The sequence below is a fragment of the Otolemur garnettii genome, unplaced genomic scaffold (assembly GCF_000181295.1).
Source record: "Otolemur garnettii isolate 467f Iridium unplaced genomic scaffold, OtoGar3 scaffold00011, whole genome shotgun sequence".
Taxonomy (NCBI): domain Eukaryota; kingdom Metazoa; phylum Chordata; class Mammalia; order Primates; family Galagidae; genus Otolemur; species Otolemur garnettii.
The window spans coordinates 17,250,958-17,268,987 of record NW_003852406.1 but is presented as its reverse complement, the minus strand read 5'-3'; the positions used below and the strand labels follow the sequence as shown (position 1 = coordinate 17,268,987).

General features: G+C 51.5%; 1 protein-coding gene across 2 annotated transcripts in view; it reads right to left on the bottom strand.

Annotated features, from left to right (window-relative positions):
- Positions 1-3,071: 3,071 nt before the first annotated feature.
- Positions 3,072-18,030, bottom strand: part of PLEKHO2 (pleckstrin homology domain containing O2) — a 30,194-nt gene continuing 15,235 nt past the window's right edge. For both annotated transcript variants that reach the window (XM_003784422.3, XM_012801777.2), the window contains exons 3-6: positions 16,465-16,581; positions 9,768-9,872; positions 7,353-7,451; positions 3,072-5,011 (exon numbers count right to left, since the gene is read on the bottom strand). In XM_003784422.3, the coding sequence (XP_003784470.1) occupies positions 3,971-5,011; positions 7,353-7,451; positions 9,768-9,872; positions 16,465-16,581 (1,362 nt within the window). In that variant the 3' untranslated portion in view covers positions 3,072-3,970. The remainder of the gene's footprint in view (positions 5,012-7,352; positions 7,452-9,767; positions 9,873-16,464; positions 16,582-18,030) is intronic.

Below are 18,030 nucleotides of genomic sequence, written 5' to 3'. Positions count from 1 at the left end.
GAATTCCTCTTAGATGAAGGGGCCTATGGAGGTGAAGTGATTTACCTGAGGTCCCTAGCTTCTGCAGGATACTCACACGCTATGGCTGTCACACACCAGGCCAGAGGCGGGGCATTCAGGAGAGACACGAGTGCCATAGCTACTGTTGAAAGGTCCTGGGTCAGGTGCTTCCTGTTATGTTGGCCACTGGGCCTGTCCGGCAGCCCTCGCAGAAGAGGAGGAAGGGAGCCAGTCCTTGGTGAGCTCAGCCGAGCTTTCCCACATTAGGGAATCATTTTTATAATCTTTTGTGGGTGAGAAAATCAAGACCCCTGAAACTCAAACTCACCCAGAGTCCCTGGGTGGGATTTGAACCTTGGCAGCTTAACTTGGATCTCTGTCAGACCCAGGAACTTCCCACAAGTGCTCAGGGAAGCCCTGGGGTTCTGCTGACATGTGTCAGGTACCACAGGCCTAAAACAGGGTCACCCTTAGCCAGCACCAGCTCTGAGGGTAAAATGACAGCTGGAATCATCATTTTGAAACCATTACAGGAAACACCTGTTCAGCAAGAATCATCAATGGATACTAAATCTGGGGGAATCTGTGGTGAGGTACAACATATGTGCATGGTCTCAAGATGTCTCCCACAGACTGTTTATTAGTTGCAAGAGAAAGAAACATTAACTATATGCTACGTAAATCAGACACCAGGTGATAAAAATGAACATCACCAATGAGGGCAGATGGACGGAGTGTGTCTCCAGATGTGATACCCTGAGGACACAATATTACTCATGCAGTTTTCTAGACACAATGTACAACCTCAATCTAATTGTTGAGGAAACCTCAGACAAACCCCAAATGAGGCTTGGTCTATTAAAAAGGGGTGGAGGGGGCGGTGCCTGTGGCTCAGTGAGTAGGGCGCCAGCCCCATATACTGAGGGTGGTGGGCTCAAACCTGACCCTGGCCAAACTGCAACAAAAATAGCTGGGCATTGTAGTGGGCACCTGTGGTCCCAGCTACTTGGGAGGCTGAGGCAAGAGCATCGCCTAAGCCCAAGAGCTGGAAGTTGCTGTAAGCTGTGTGACACCATGGCACTCTACCAAGGGTGACAAAGTGTCTCTAAAAAATAGCCAGGTGTTGTGGCAGGCACCTGTATTCCCAGCTACTTGGGAGGCCAAGGCAAGAGAATCACTTGAGCTCAAGGGCTTGAGGTTGCTGTGAGCTGTGATGCCACAGCACTCTACCAAGGGCTACAAAGTGAGACTCAAAAAAAAAATTGCTCAAATGAAAAAACAATGGGTTAATTTGACTAAATGGGTGTTCTTTGCACTATTCTTATTCTTACAACTTTTCCTTAAGCTTGAAATTATTTCCTAACAAAGTTTTTAAAAATTGAAAAGCAGCTCAGCGCCTATAGCTCAACCGGCTAAGGCGCCAGCCATGTACACCTAAGGTGGCGGGTTCGAATCCCCAGCCCGGACCCGCCAAACAACAATGACGGCTGCAACCAAAAAATAGCCGGGCGTTGTGGCGGGCGCCTGTAGTCCCAGCTACTTGGGAGGCGGAGGCAGGAGACTCGCTTGAACCCAGGAGTTGGAGGTTGCTGTGAGCTGTGATGCCAGGGCACTCTACCCAGGGGGACAGCTTGAGGCTCTGTCTCAAAAAAAAAAAAAAAAAAAAAATTGAAAAGCATTAGGCTGGGCATGGTGGCTCACACCTGTAATCCTAGCACTCTGGGAGGCCGAGGTGGGTAGGTTGCCTGAGCTCACAGGTTTGAGACCAGCCTGAGCCAGAGCAGTGTCTCTAAAAATAGATGGACATTGTGGCAGGTGCTAGTATTCCCAGCTACTTGGGAAGCTGAGACAAGAGAATCGCTTGAGCCCAAAGAGTTTGAGGTTATTATAAGCTATGACACAATGGCACTCTACTGCGGGTGACAAAGTAAGACTATCTCAAAAAAAAAAAAAATTGAAAAGCATTGCCCCTTTTGACACTTAGCCCCCAACCCCTACAGAAACACTGGGGTGTGAAATCAGAGGGCCTGAGTTTAGCAAGGACAGAGCAGGCAGCGCCTCTAGCCCAGAGGACAGCCCTGAAGCTGCCCCCCACACACACATTAATAAACAGGCTTGGGCAGAAAAGTTCTATAAAAAGGGATTTATTGCCAGACTTCAAGAAAGGCGCTTCATAAGCAGAAGACAGAATGCCATCCCCCTCAAGAAAGTGAGCATGGCAGCCTCCGCACATTGCTGCCCCTCCACTCCTTCCCCGGAAGCCAGCTTCCCCCAGGCCTCAGGCTTCCAAGGCACAGGAACCCCATGGGAACCAATAATGTTTGGCCACTGAGGTGGCCTACAGCTACTTGCCCAAACTGGTCACTTGACAGAGGAAACTGAGGCTCTAATTCCTGGAATTAGGTGATTTGCCTAAAGTCCCTGCCAGCCCTGACACTGGTGGGGTGAATCTGTTCCCCAAGGGAAGATGGCAGGTGTCACGTGACTGTGGGCACCTGATGACACTCTTGCTTCTGTAGTGGAGACAGGTGATGGAAAGGCAGACTGTGACAAGGCAGGCCCAGTGGGCTCAGAGCCCAGGCACTACCACTCATGTCCGCACCTGCCCCTCCTGAGCCACTACCCTCTAGAACAAAATAACAGTACAGTACGGTACAGTAAGGCCTCAGCAGGCACGGCTGGTGGCTGGGTGTGAAGGCAGTGGGCAGGAAGGCCAGGACATGCTGCTGTGACCCTCTTATCTTCTCTTTCGGTAAACAAAAGTGCACATGCAAAGATCTCCTGGGCAGGTCCTGTTTGAAGCTGTTCTCATCCCCACAGGCCCCAGGGAGAGCAGCTGGGCAGCCAGGCCCAAACCAGTGACACTCAGGGCCTCTGCACCTCCAAGCTCTGCCCTTGGTCCAGCTATTGCAGCAGGATGAAGACTAGGTGTGCTCCCAGAGCCAGGGACAGTGGGGGATGGAGGGAGGGGAGAGGACACTGTGCAGGAATAAACCAGGAAAGGGAAAGGAATATTCCTTCTGTTAGGAAATGATGGGGGAGCACCCCATGTGGGGCCTGAGCTGCAGGGGTAGGGGGAAAGAGGAGAGGGGGGAAGTGGATTCAGATCCCAACATAAATGCATCAGCATCTGACAAAATGACTGGGATACTGGACTTGTTTGAGGCAGAAGGAACCACAGCGGCCCAAACAAAACCCATCTCAGGCAGCAGAGGTTGAGAGGATTCTCTTTGGAAGGTTGGTTTATAACTATCCCACCTACAGGTTTTTCTGGTGTTGACGTGAGGGTCTCTCTAGGGCTCACCTCTTCAGGAATGTGCAAGGGTAGATACAAGGTAACCCTGGGGCAGACACTAGACTAGCAGGTCCTCTTCCACTCTGGATTCCTCCAGATCTAAGCCCCCTAATCATAGCTGGCCAACAAAGAGGGGGCTGTCAAAAATGCCCTTGTTTTGCCAGATGGGAAATGAACCTATGCCCTGGACCCCAGACCTCTGCAGCTATTCAGAAGGGGGGGGAGGAGTTGGCTTTGAGGCAGCCTTGCCATGAAGCTCTTTGCCTGGGAATATTTGGAGATGGGGGCTGCAGAAGGCTCAGCTGTGCTCTATTCAGAAGTCAGGAATGTAAACTACAGAGATGATGCCACCCCCAGAAACCCCAAATGGTGTGCCAAAGCCCTGGGGCAGTTTGGAACAACCACACAAGCACATAGGTCCCAGTGTGTGTGCTCCTAGCTCAGGCCCAGAGCCCAGAGAACAGGTCAGACAGCCAGACAGTGGCCCTGGGTGACACCTGGCACCACTGGCCAGAGCAGGGCAAGAAGGACACCAGGAGTCTCTTCAGGTGCTGGCCAAATCCTGACCTGCCCAATGGTCCTTCTGTAGCCTGAACAGAAGCACATTTCTCAGCAGGACTGGGCTTTAATGGACAGAGGCGACCAGAAGGGACTGAGCCCCTGGCCTGGTGGGCCCTAGGGAGCACTTCTTCTGTACAGGGTCACAAGCTCCTTCTGCTTCTCCCTTAGCCCAGGCGCTTCCTGGTTCAGGTCTCCCAAATCTCTCATTTCCTGCAGGACCTGGGTGGCCTGCCTTAGCTGCTCCACAGCCTGGCTCAGCAATGTCTCAGCGCTCACAGGAGCCGGCTTACTGACCAGGACCTTGTTCAACAGTTTCTCCGTCTGTTCTGAGGCCACCTTTACCTCCAGCTGGGCCCGATATAGCCGTTCCCCAGGCTGCCGGGGACGCCGGGGGCCTTCCCCAAGCAGGTCCCCAAGGGAGGAGCAGCGGGGATGGAATTGAGGTGGCAGATCCCAGGGGGGCAGTACTGTAGATGTTGTTGCATCCTTTGGGGGAGTTTCTGGGGTGCCTGTGGTTTGAGATGGCTTGGCAGGCTCAGAACTGTCATCCATGCCATTCACTGAGACCTGTGTTGGGCCAGGGACAGAGATCTCAGGGGTCCCAGGACTCTGGGCTGGCCCAGAAGCCTTCATCTCACTCACACAGGCTTTCAGTTTCTCCGATAAGATCTTAGGCGGGGGTGTAGGAGGCTTCCCACCCTTTCTGGACATGGCCTCTGAAGTCTCAGGACAGGGCTCCTGGGACAGTTCTGTGCTTTCTGGAGCAGGGGGCTCCTGGGAACTGGGGTTCTCACAGTTTACCTTCAGTTTATCAGGCAGGGTGCTGTTGGGGGGCTGCCCAGAGCTGCTGTCCTCGCCTATGGGGGTCTCTGAGTCCTCTGGGCTCTCAGGGTGGACTTCAGAGCTTGCTGAGACAGGGGTTGGGGCTCTCTCCCCCACAGGGATTGGGGTTCTCTCCCCAACAGGAGTCTCCACTGTGTGACTAAGGCTGGTCGTCTCTGGTGCCGGGGAAGGCTTGGTTGGAGGCATGGGGGGCTGTGGTGTCTCCCGGGGCTGATCTGAGCTGTCATCATTGCTGGGGGCAAACACTGGTGGTCCACTGTCTGGAACATCAAGGTCCAGGCGCAGAAGCCCATCAGAAGCTGCGCTGGCTACCTGGTGGGGAGATAGTAGACAGGTGACATCTGCACTGACCGACCATTGGGTCAGGTGTGTCTACTTGCAGTTCCCAAGCCCTCCAATCCAGGCTGTCCAGGCCCCCAGCCTACCCCTACCCCTCTGTTCTGGCTTCCAAGGCTATTTGATTAGAAGCTAAAGTGATTTCCTGATGAATACTCTCCTCACTGCCAAAGAATTCTGTTTTGGAATCACTGGCCAGGAAGTCAGAGCCAGTGTCCTCTTGAAGACCCAGCCTGGTTTCTTCCAGCTGGGAAAGAGATTGTTTTTAGGAGCAACTGTGCTGGCCTGGGCAGCAGGGGACATGGTACCAGCCCTGTTTCTGACCCCTACCTGAGGGTATGACCCTGGGAAGGTTCTTTCTCTAAAGCCCACCCACCCACCACCAGCCCAGTATCCCCCCAATCAGTTGGTGACAGGACCAGGATTCAAAGAGAGTTCTCTTGAGTCACCTCAAGCTCCCTCACTTCTATGTGCCTTTCTGGAGACCTCTGTGCCGGTTGCCGGCCACTCTCCAGCCCTTGTCTGCCCAGCTGCTCAGCAGCAGCCCGTGTCCACTCTCCTCACATCATCACACACAGCTGACCACCACAGAACAGCTGCACCAAGGCTCCAGGGACCACAGAGACACACGGCAGCCCCATGGCCATGGGGACCATCAAGGGAGCCTCAGGGGCCCTGGGGTAGGGGGACTGGGCAGGGGCCCTTTCCCAAGGCCCCTCAGATGATGGGTGTCATTCTCTTTGACATGCACCCAAACTTTGCAGAGGGCCCCTCCCTCCAAGGCAGCCCTCTGTCCCCACCCAGCATTCCTATTCTTTCTGGCCACTTTAGTTGCTTCCTCTGCAGGCTCCTGTCCCTCAGCTGACAGACAGGCACAGGCTGCCTCATCACAAAAACGTGCCCTCGGGTCCTTTTCTACAAGGCCTCCTTCCCCCTGGTGCTTCCTGTCCTTCACCCTACGATGACTTCTTCTCTTAGGAAACGTGTGGCAAACGACACCACCACCTGCCTTTTCCTTGGTCCTGCCCTTGTGACTTGGGGCTGCCAACGTAACTGATGACTGCCAGGTTCTGTGCCCATCTCTCTCGGCATGTGCCATTTGCCTCCCTGGTTTCCTTGTCCTTGGCTTTCAGCTGAGCTCCCTCCAATCCCCAAATGTAGCATTTGCTACAAACCTACCCTTGCCCGCCCCCTCAGCTGCATCCCTCCCCAACACTTGTACCTTTTTTTTTTCTTTTTTTTTTTTTGAGACAGTCTCACTTTGTCTCCCTCAGTAGAGTGCTGTAGCATCATAGCTCACAGCAACCTCAAACTCTTGGGCTCAAGTGATTCTCTTACCTCAGCCTCCCTAGTAGCTGGGACTACAGGCGTCCACCACGCCTTGCTATTTTTGAAGATGAGGTTTTGCTCTGGCTCAGACAGGTCTGGAACCTGTGAACTCAGGCATTCCATCAGCTTCAGCCTCCCAGAGTGCTAGGATTACAGGTGTGAGCCACTGCACCTGGCCCACTTGTACCTTTATCTAAATTCCCTATGTCCAGGGCCTCCCTGCACCCAGGCTCCAGGCTTAGGGGCACCTCTGACAACCTGCCCTCTGTCTAGTCCCAGTGTGCCTGGGTAGTCCTTGCTTTCCAAAGCCCCCACCCCCACCTTTATCATCTCCTTCTAGAACCTGGCAAACTACCTCCTCACCTCCTGCCTGGCCCCCTGCCTTTCTCTTTGACCCAACCAGTCCTACCCAGGGCCTCATACTGACCTCTGGAATGCACTCTCCCATCCCCACCCCTGAACTCCTGTAGCCACTCAACACAGCCTGAACCAGCTTAGGCCATTCCTCTACAGGGATATCCTCACTCCAAGTCTGCCATCTGAAACCCCATCTATCTTTTAAGGGTCAGCTCAAATGCCAGTGGCTCCTCATGGTCCCTCCTGCCCTGACCTCCCCTGTACAAAACTTAGATGAGTCTCTGCTTGAAGCAGTCTGTGGACAGGCCTATTTCCAGCTGGAATCTGAGCTCTAAGGGGCAGGGACTACCCTCACAGGCCTCAGTTTCCCTTTGGCACCAATTCTGGCTTAGGCCAGGTACAACATGTGTGTGGATTCAACCACTGAAGGAAGCTATGGGCTCAGAGACATCTACACCCTGCTTACATATAATACCGCTGCCCCCCACCATGCATCCTTGCACCACTCAGGAAGCCTCAACTCCAGGTGTGCTCAGGAAAAAGGTGGCCCCAAGCCTGGCTGCCACCCAAAGGAGCTGGGATCCCAGGCTCAGCTGCCCTTCCACCATCCAAGGTGGAGGCAAAGCCTTACCTCCTTCAGGTGGATTCTTGTTGGTGGCCGGCGCCGCTGGCCTCCCCGCACACGGTCCCGGGTCACATGCTCCAGGGCACAGCTCTTGTCTACCTTTACCTGGGAGGGAGAAGGAATAAATTCAGCTTCTGCCAGGGCTTGGGGAGAGGAGGAAACATCCAGGCATTGACTTGACTTAAAGGCAGGGTTGGTGTCCCGCCATTATCCTCTCTTTGGGTGTCTCCCTGCCTCTGGACCTCTGTTTTCTCTCTGTGACTCTACACTGCCACTAGCATTCTTTTGCAAAGTCTGAGGCTCCCCCTCTCTGCATCTGCCCTCCTTGCCTCAGTCTTCTTGCCCAAATAAGCGCTATTAGCCCTTACCCCTGATTCTATCACAAATTATATAAGCAACACTGAGGCTGCTTTGGGGCAGCTGGGGGAGGGACCCATGAACCCCTAGTACCTGGTTTCCACAGAAAGTCTACCCTGGTGTCTGCCACTCTTCCAGGACACATAGGGATTAGCTAAGAAAGGGCAGGGCCTCTACTCCTTGGGCCTAGGTGTCTGGAGGGCAGCATGTTCTGAGGGTACGAAAAGGGAGTCAAGAGTAGCTGGGAAGCCTCAGAGTAAGAATCACAAGTGAGGCCAGGCATAGTGACTCACACCTGTAATCCCAACACTTAGGGAGGTGAAAGCAAGAGGATCACTTGAGCCCAAGAATTTGAGACCAGCCCAGGTGACATAGCAAGACTCCACCTCTACAAAAAATAAAAAATTAGCCACGCATGGTGGCACATGCCTGTAGTCCTAGCAACTTGGGAGGCTGAGGCAGGAGGATTGCTTTAGCCCAGGAGTTCAAGGCTGAAGTAAGATACGATCATGCCACTGCACTTTAGCCTGAGTAACACAGTGACATCTTGTCTCAAAAAAAGGAAAAAAAAAAATATTTACAGGAGAACCAGAACTCTGAACCCCTGAGCAGTCTGTCCCCGTGATAAGAAATGAGGGGAGCCGGGACCCACCCAAAGGCCCACCTGTCTCTGTTCCTCAATGGAGGGGTGGACACCGCTCCACTAAGACTGCAGGCGGAGGCCCAGCCCATGGCTCCTGTGGCCTCACCTAACATCCATGTTATGTCCCCACCATTTCTCTCCCATGGAATGGGGACATTTCTCCCCACATAATGAAGGGCTGAGCATGACACAGTCACACAGTACATAACAGAGGAGCCAGGTGCTGGGAGACAGGGGACCTAGGTGTTAACAAGAAATCTGCTTGGGAAGATCCTCTCGAGACCCTCAGGTCTTAGTCTCCTGCAATCCAAGGTCAGTAGCACTCTAGACCGCCCCAGGGAACTTTAGTCCAAATGGCAAGGAATCTATGATGTCAAAGACAAATCCTCCTCAGAGGCCAAGGTGGATGGATTGCTTGAGCTCAGGAGTTTGAGACAAGCCTAACCAAGAGTGAGACCCTGTTTCTAAAAAAATAGCCAGGCATTGTGGTGGGTACCTGTAGTCCCAGCCACTTGGGAGCCTGAGGCAAAAGGATCACTTGAACCCAAGAGTTTGAGATTGCTTATGAGCTATGATTCCACAGTACTCTACTCAGTAAGACAAAGTGAGACTGCCTCAAAAAAAAAAAAAAGGCAAATCCTCTCTAGGACATCCTGGCCCCATGGGATATCCTGCCAGCCCCAAGCATGACTGTGGCCACAAATGCCACAGTCCCCACTACAGTACATGAGGCTGAGGTCTGCAAGACAGATGGGGAGGCACAGCTTGGCTTGGGCTTCATGGAAACTGAAGAGAGTTCTCAGCTTACCTGCAGCTCACTCTGGCCTAGGCCCACCTGCTATTTCTACTGAGGCTGGGTCAGAAAGGCTGCAACCAGTCGAATTCTACCCCACCACTTCCCTGCCTTTTAATTTTTTTTTTTTTTTTTTTGAGACAAAGCCTCAAGCTATCCCCCTGGGTAGAATGCCGTGGCATCACAGCTCACAGCAACCTCCAACACCTGGGCTCCAGCAAGTCTCCTGCCTCAGCCTCCCAAGTAGCTAGGACCACAGGTGCCCGCCACAATGCCCGGCTATTTTTTGGTTGCAGCCATCATTGTTGTTTGGCTAGCCCAGGCTGAATTCGAACCCACCACCTTAGGTATATGTGGCTGGCACCTTAGCTGTTTGAGCCACAGGCGCCAAGCCTGCCTTTTAATTTAAAACAAGTTACTTCATTTCCTTATGCCTGTATTTCATCTGTAAAATGGGACTCCACTACCTACTTTGAGGGGCTGTTGTGAGGATTAGTGAGGTGACAACAACAGATGCCCCGTAACAATAACATATCGATGGGTGGTCGGGGGTGAGGTGGGGCAGGTCCTCTCCCACACCACACAGTGCGGAAGGGGAAGCAGAGCTATCCACAGGACTGCATCGTACCTCATCAAAAGCCTTGTTCTTGCCTCGGTTGATCCCTTCATTGAGGGCTTTGATCCAGGAATCCTTCTCCTCCCCACTGGGTGCCTGGAATTTGATGTCATTGACCTGCAGGCAAGATGGTTGGTGAAGGTGACAATGTTTTACAAGCCTCATGTTTGGCATCTTAAAGAGGCTTTCCCCTGCAGATCCCAAAGTCAAACCAAAAGGGCCCTTATGACAGGTCTCATATCTGGACTTCAGAGCAAAGAAATGGAAAGATCAAGCAGGGAAGGGGCCTCCCCCAGCATATATCTGCCAGAGGTTTGTACAAGAACCAGCTTTGCCCTACAGACAGAAACACCCTGGATCTGGTCCCGCTCCATGGGACTCCACAGGCCAGCTCCCTGGTTGCTGGGCTTCAGTTTTCCTGGTAGGTAGGAATAGTCCTATCTATATCCATGCCAGGCTGAGTATGATGACAGGTGATAGATGTGAGGGATGTCGATTCATGAAGGCCCATTGGAACTAGGGCCACCTTCAGCTCTCCACTGAGCTCCACACTCCCCCTGGCCTCAGCTGAAATGCCTAACTCTTCAAGTCTCAGGGCTCTGGCAAAAAAAAAAAAAAAAAAAAAAAAGGGCTCCCAATCTGGCCTCGAATGTGAAACTGTAAAAGAGAAGGGTAGGTCAATTCCAGCCCCCTCATCATACACATGACAAAACTGAGGCTCAGTAGATGAGACAGGACTTGGCCAAGGTGGCCTGAAGTTCATCTCATAGACTCCTGACTCCCGCCCCATATCACAGGTCCCTTCCCATCTCAAGCAGGAGCTTTGAGCTCCTATGTTAGAATTAGAGGGCAGCTTCAAGAACCCCATCCCTGCCAAGCCCAGTTTCCAGACAGGAATGAGAGGAAGGAGTAAAGCCATGCAAACAGAAGGGCTGCTTATGCTGAGGTCAGGGCAGTAGGGCCTCTGAGCCAGAAAGTCCACCACTTATAGGTATCTGACCTTGGGCCATAGTTTCCTTACCTATAAAAGTAAATACCACCACAACCTGCCTCCCAGAGCCATGAACATCACTAAAGAATGAAGTATCTAATTTGTACACTCACGCTCATAGCATTGTTCACAATAGCCAGAAAGGGAAAGCTGCCTGAGTCCATAATGGATGGATAAGCAAAATGTGATACATGCATACAACGGAATATTATTCAGCCTTAAAAAAGAAGGAAATTCTAGGCTGGGCAAAGTGGCTCATGCCTGTAATCCTAGCACTTTGGGAGACTGAGGTAGGAGGATTGCTTGAACCCAGGAGTTCAAGACTAGCCTAAGTAATAAAGCAACACCCCCATCTACAAAACTAGAAAAATTAGCTGGGACATGGTAATGCCCAGCTACTGGGGAGGATAAGGCAGGTAATCACTGGAGCCCAGGAATTGCAGATTGCAGTGAGCTATGATGCTACCCCACTCTAGCCCAGGCAACAGGGTGAGACCCTGCCTCAAAAAAAAAAAAAAAAAAAAAAGGGAAGGAAATTCTGGTACATGCTACTACATGGATGAAACTTGAAAACATTACACTGTACCCCATGATAGTATTAATGTACACTGCTATGATTTAATTTAAAAAAACAAAGAAACTTGAAAACATTACACTACGTGAAATAAGCCAGGCACAAAAAGATAAAGAGTATGATTACACCTATATGAGCTGCCTAGAGTAGTCAAAATCTTAGAAAGTAGAACGGTCGGTTCGGCGCCTGTAGCTCAGCATGCACATGCACCAGGGCTGGAGGGTTCAAACCCAGCCCTGCCCTGCCAAACAACAATGACAACTGCAACCAAAAAATAGCCGGAGGTTATGGTGCGTGCCTGTAGACCCAGTTACTTGGGAGACTGAGGCAAGAGAACTACTTAAGCCCAAGAGTTTGAGATTGCTGTGAGCTGTGACACCAGAGCACTCTACTGAGGGTGACACAGTGACTCTGTCTCAAAAAAAAGGAGAGTGGTAATTACTGGGAGCTGGGGGAGAGGGGGAGTGGGGCATTATTAATGGGTATAGAATTTCAGTTTTACAAGATGAAAAGCATTATGGAGCTGGATGGTGGTGATGACTGTGCATCATGAACATATTTAATAACACCAAAACATATACTTTGCCACATACAAATGGTTAAGATAGGCCAGACATGGTAGCTCACACCTGTAATCCCAGGATTTTTTTTTTACTTTTTTTTTTTTTTTTTTTTTTTTTTTAGTTTTTGGCCAGGGCTAGGTTTGAATCTGCCATCTCCAGCATATGGGACCGGCACCCTACCCTTTTGAGCCACATGCGCCGCCCAATCCCAGCACTTTGAGACATCAAGGCAAGATTTCGAGACCAGCCTGGACATTATAGCAAGAATTCATCTCTACAAAAAGATTTTAAAAGTGTAAATAAAGGCTTAGATAATCCCCCAAATCTATAAAAATCTTTATTTTAATTTTTATTTAATTTTATTTTATTTTTGAGACAGAGTCTCATTTTATCACCCCCAGTAGAGTGCTATAGTGTCATAGCTCACAGCAACCTTAGACTCTTGGGCTCAAGCCATGCTCTTGCCTCAGCCTCCCAAGTAGCTGAGACTACAGGCACCTACCACAACACCTGGCTATTTTTTAGAGATGAGATTTCATTCTAGCTCAGGCTAGTCTCAAATCCATGAGCTCAAGCAATCTACCTTCCTTGGCCTCCCAAGTGCTAGGATTACAGGCATGAGCCCCTGCACCCGGCTAAATCTATAAAAAAAAATTTATTTTTTTTTAGAGACAGAGTCTCACTTTGTTACCCTCAGTAGAGTGCAATGGCATCACAGCTCACAGCAACCTCCAGCTCTAGGGCTTAGGTGATTCTCTTGCCTCAGCCTCCCGAGTAGCTGGGACTACAGGGACCTACCACAATGCTCGGCTATTTTTGGTTGCAGTTTGGCTGGGGCTGGGTTTGAACCCACCACCCTTGGTATATGGGGCTGGCACCCTACTCACTGAGTCACAAGTGCTGCCTTATAAAAAAATGTTAAAAGGTTAAGATGGTGAATTTTATATTATGTGTATCTGAGCACAGTTTTCAAAAACTGGGGGCTCAGCACTTGTAACTCAAGCAGCTAAGGCACCAGCCACATACACCAGAGCTGGCAGGTTCAAATCCAGCCCGGGCCTGCCAAACAATAACAACTACAACCAAAAAATATCCGGGCTTTGTGGCAGGCACCTGTAGTCCCAGCTACTTGGTAGGCCAAGGCAAGGGAATCTCTTAAACCCAGGAGTTGGAGGTTGCTGTGAGCTGTGATGCCACAGCACTCTACCCAGGGCAACATCTTGAGGCTTTGTCTCAAAAAAAATTGGGAAAAACGATGTATCTAACGTGCTAAATCTGGAACTGGGCAGAGTGAATGCTCAGTAATAGGAATTAAAACCTCTACCTTCCTTCCAGACAAAACAGTCCCAGTTTCCTCATCTGTAAAATGGGATAACACCTCCTACTACAAAGCAATGCTAAAAAAAATACAGTTACTGAATGAATGAGCCAGTAAATAAATAAACTGGCCCAAGGTTCGTTTCCTCACCCTGTTTTTGGGCTGCTGCCTACTCTCTGACCTCAAGATGCCCTAGTTCTCCATCAGCAGGCTGTTGCCAGCCAGCCCATCCCCCGCCCTGGTGTTAGATATTGCTTCCCCGCCCCCACTCTCCCAGTTATGTAACCTGCAGTCTGGCTCCCTCTGCATCCTCATTATATAACTTCCTCCTGGCTGCTGCTGCCTCCTTCTCATACAGAGACCCGGGTCCCACCCCCACCACACCAGGCACAGCCAAATGCTCATTTGCATGACCAGGGTAAATTTGATCCTGGCAGCAGATCTGCAGTTAAGTCAGAAACCCCAGGGCACCTTGGCAACTGCCACTCAGCCCAGACATCAGGGCTGCTGAGGGTTCAGGAAAGGACCACTGTATCTGGAGACTGCAAAGGCCATCCAACTCTGTGATGGGACCTACCAGAAGGGGAGTTTGGGGCCAGCCCCTCTAACCCCAGTTGTTAATACTATTCATGGGCCCTGAGCAGGTGGGGCCCCTGCCTGGCCCAGGGCTTAGCATCCCAGAGAGCTTGAGAACTCAGTAGCCCGTGGAACAAGAATGCACCAGAGAGCAGGCCTGGGGGTGAGGTCTTTGATTGGCTTACTACTCTAGGCCTCCAAGGGCAAAAGAACAGAACCATCAGGCCAAACCCAGACTGCCTAGCCCACCTGAGGCAGCTGCCCATCCCTTCTGCTCCCCAGCAGGGAAATGGCCACAGGGAAGACCTACAGTACATTAAAAAAGAAAAAAAAAAAAAAAAAGACCTACAGTACAAGCAAAGGGCTCCCATAAGAGAGGGAATGCAAGGGGACCCAGCTCCACCCCAAGGAGCCCTGTAATCTTGGCTGAATGAGCAAGCATCCCACAACAAGGACAATTAAAACACCGTGCCTCTGGCCCCACCCCCACCTCTATGTCCCAAAGGGCCACAGGCTGCACAGGTCCCTCCCTACTCTCTTCCAAGAAGCCTCAGGGACACAGGCACTACTAGATTAGATGCTAATAGGACTGGCCACAAAATATGCCCACAAGGCCTAGGAAAAGAAGAAGGACAAAATGGTAGAGAGGGAAAGGTAGGAAGGGGAAGAGAGGAGACAGGAAAGAGGAAAGGGCCAGGCTGGCCAAGACCAGCAGGGCAGCAAGGCCCAGCAGTGGCCACCCTGCTTCCTGGCAGCGTCTGCCTGTGACCTCATGGGCAGGGGTGTGGGGACAGAGAGGCAGGGGGAGAGGGGGCATGCAAGACACTGGAGTCTTTGTTTATTTGATTAGAGGGGGAAAAAAAGGCGGCCTCAGGACCAGACTGGCGGGGTCATGTGACCTTCCGCAGGCTGCAGGCCTCACAGAGGATGGGAACACCCAGGGCGACAGGAAAGGAGGGTGAGAGATGAAGGAATGTGGCACTCCGGGCCAGGTCCACCATCTGGTCTCTGGGGAGCCCTTGCTCTGTGGGCTCCTGGGGTTGTGAGGGTCAGGGGCCTGTGAACTGGAACCAGTATGGCAGTTTCACCCTGTGACGCCCATCACTTGCTCCCAGCCCCGGCTCCAGTTTGTTTGTCCTATTCCTAAAGCCAACCTGAACTCTTGCAGGGTTGGGGGACTGGAGGGAGGGTGTTGGCTGGAGCAGCCAGAATGCAGCTGCACAAATAGGCCTCTCTGAAGGTGATGTCCCACCCTGAACCGGGCCTGCCTCACCTAGTCTACCACCAGCTGATTCTCAGAGCTGGGGGAAGGAGGCTGCCCACAGAACAGACTCCCAGAGAACCAATAGGCAAGGCCCCCGTGCCCCACATCCACATAAGCACACTCAGAGACACACACCCCAACAGACCCAAGCCAGAACACTCATCTGCATACATAGAGGTGCACACACGAGCGCCAGACACCCAGGCAGAGATCTTCATGCTTAACGTACTTTGCATCTCTCTCAAACACACATACATGTACACAGTGCCCATAAGAGAGGAAATAGGTCTCCAGGACAAGGTAGGGGGTCTAGGGCCTGGAAAAGTAAAATGTGACTCTCCTTGTCCCCAAAGAGCTCTAAGCAGGAGATGGCAAGTGAAACCTAAGCCCAGCCTCAAGAACCTTCCTGACATTCTAAATCTGCCCCTACTCTGGGGCACATCCTCTAGCTTTCCAGCTTAAGAGCTCCATAGCCCCCTCCACTGCAATTTCAGTTCCTTCTCCATACACCCTGCAGAGCAGATCAAAGGGTCAATAAGCAAAGCATCATGGCCTGCTCCTGGCCCCTAAAAAGCTAAAGGAGAAACAGAATGGCCTCCAACAGGCCCAGACCAGACCTACTGCAGAGGCCCTGGCCTCTGTGACTCAGCCCTGCTCTGCAAGGCTCTGCAAGGCTCTGTGTGACGTGCAGAGGATAGCAGTGAGGCGTGGCCCAGCTGCAGAAGGGTGAGTGCTTGCGAGAGGTGCGGTACACACTAGCCTCAAAGCTAAACTCCCTCCTAACATCTGTGAAGCTACACCATGTGTCAACACCCACCGACTCCCCGCCAGAGAAATGTGATGCAAACAGCAAACTTCATCTGTACGCACAGCATATTCCCAGGAAAGACTCTCTTAAGCAAGAGCCCTCCCCAGCTACAGCCAAGAAAGGAAAATGCAAGGGGAGGAAACCTAGGCCTCCCAGCCCTGAACCAAAGGGGAGGCCACATCCTCCTCTCTGCCCCAGACTAAGTCAGCTTGTCAGAGGCCTGGTGAGGTCAAGACCTCAGCCCCAGCTCTCCAAGCTCAGCCCTGGGCCTCCCCCAGAGTGTGGGTAAGGGCCAAAAAGGCCCCACCTCCCAAAGACTACTATCCATCTCCAGCCTGTAATGGAGGCCCCAGGGCCTGGGAGGGATAGGGGAGCAGAGCTCTCTCAGCAGAGCCCTAAGTGCAACTTTTACCAGTTAGGGGCTGAGGAGATACTAGTACAAAATGAGTAAAAGATCCAATCTATGGTAGCTGCTGGGTGTAAGTCTTAGCCACACACCAACAGAAAACCTACAGGCTTCTTTAAGGAGCCCAGCCAGCCTTACATCTCCAGAGGTGAACTCCCCAACAGGCCCTGGCTTGGAGGACACTCGGGCAGCAGTAGGCATCTCCCTACCTTGTTCCCTGGGGATCGAAGCAGGATAAATCGGTGTTTCCGCTTGAGGAGGGCACGAAGGTCCTGGCACTTCTCATAGCTTCCCAGCTCCACCGTCTCTACACATTTCTGCTCGTCCTGAGGAGGGAAACAGAGGGGACATGAACTGGTGACAGGAAGACCACCATAACCTTCAACCACCCAGGCTACTCTCTGGACCAATGATTTTCAACCAGTGTGCTATGAAAATTTTTCTTTTCTTTTTTTTTTTTTTTTGAGAGTCTAACTCTGTAACCCTGGATGGAGTACCATGGCATCATAGCTCATAGCACCTCAAACTCTTGGGCTGAAGCAATCCTCTTGACTCAGCCTCCCAAGTAGCTAGGACTATTGGCACCTACAACAACACTGGCTAGTTTTTCTATTTTTGGTAGAAAAAGGGTCTCACTCTTGATCAGGTTGTGAAAAAAAAAATTTTTTTTGAGACAAAGTCTCACTTTGTCACCCCTGGTAGAGTGCCATGGCCTCACAGCTCATAGCAACCTTAAACTCTAGGGCTCAAGCCGCTTGCCTCAGCCTCCTGTGTAGCTAGAACTACAAGTATACTGTCCCCCACAACACCTGGCTATTTTTAGAGACGGGGTCTTGTTCTGGCTCAGGCTGGTCTCGAACCTGTGAGCTCAGGCAATCCACCTACCTTGGACTCCCAGAGTGTTAGGATTATAGGCATAAGTCACGGTGCCTGGACCCCAGGCTGTGAAAAAAAAAATTTTTTTTTTTTGAGATAGAGTCTCACTATGTCGCTCTGGATAGAGTGCCATGGTGTCACAGCTCACAGCAACCTCAAACTCTTGGGTTTAAGTGATTCTCTTGCCTCAGTCTCCCAAGTAGCTGGGAGTACAGGTGCCTGCCACAACACCCGGCTATTTTTTGGTTGTAGTTGTCACTGTTGTTTGGCAGGCCCAGGCTGGATTCAATTTTAGTATATGTGCTGCCGAAGCGAGCACCCCAGGGTGGATTCAAACCCTCTAGCTCTGGTGTATGTAGCTGGCACCCTAGTTGCCAAGTTACAGGTGCTGAGCCAAGCTGTGAAAAAGAAAAAATAAATTTTTTTTTTTTTGAGACAGAGTCTCCCTATGTCGCCTTGAGTAGAGTGCTATAATGTCACAGCTCACGGCAACCTCAAACTCTTGGGCTTAAGCGATTCGCTTGCCTCAGCCTCCCAAGTAGCTGGGACTACAGCACTCGCCATAATATCTGGCTATTTTTTTGTTGCAGTTCTCATTGTTGTTTAGCTAGCCCAGGCTGGGTTTGAACCCACCACCCTCAGTACATGTGGCTGTTGTTATATTCACTATGCTACAAGCACCAAGCCAGGCTGTAAAAATTGTTAAAGATCATTAAATTGGCTCAGTGCCTGTGGCTCAAGTGGCTAAGGTGCCAGCCATGTACACCCAAGGTGGCGGGTTCGAATCCAGCCTGGGCCCGCCAAACAATGATGGCTGCAACCAAAAAATAGCCGGGCGTTGTGGCAGGCGCCTGTGGTCCCAGCTACTTGGGAGGCTGAGGCAGGAGACTCGCTTGAGC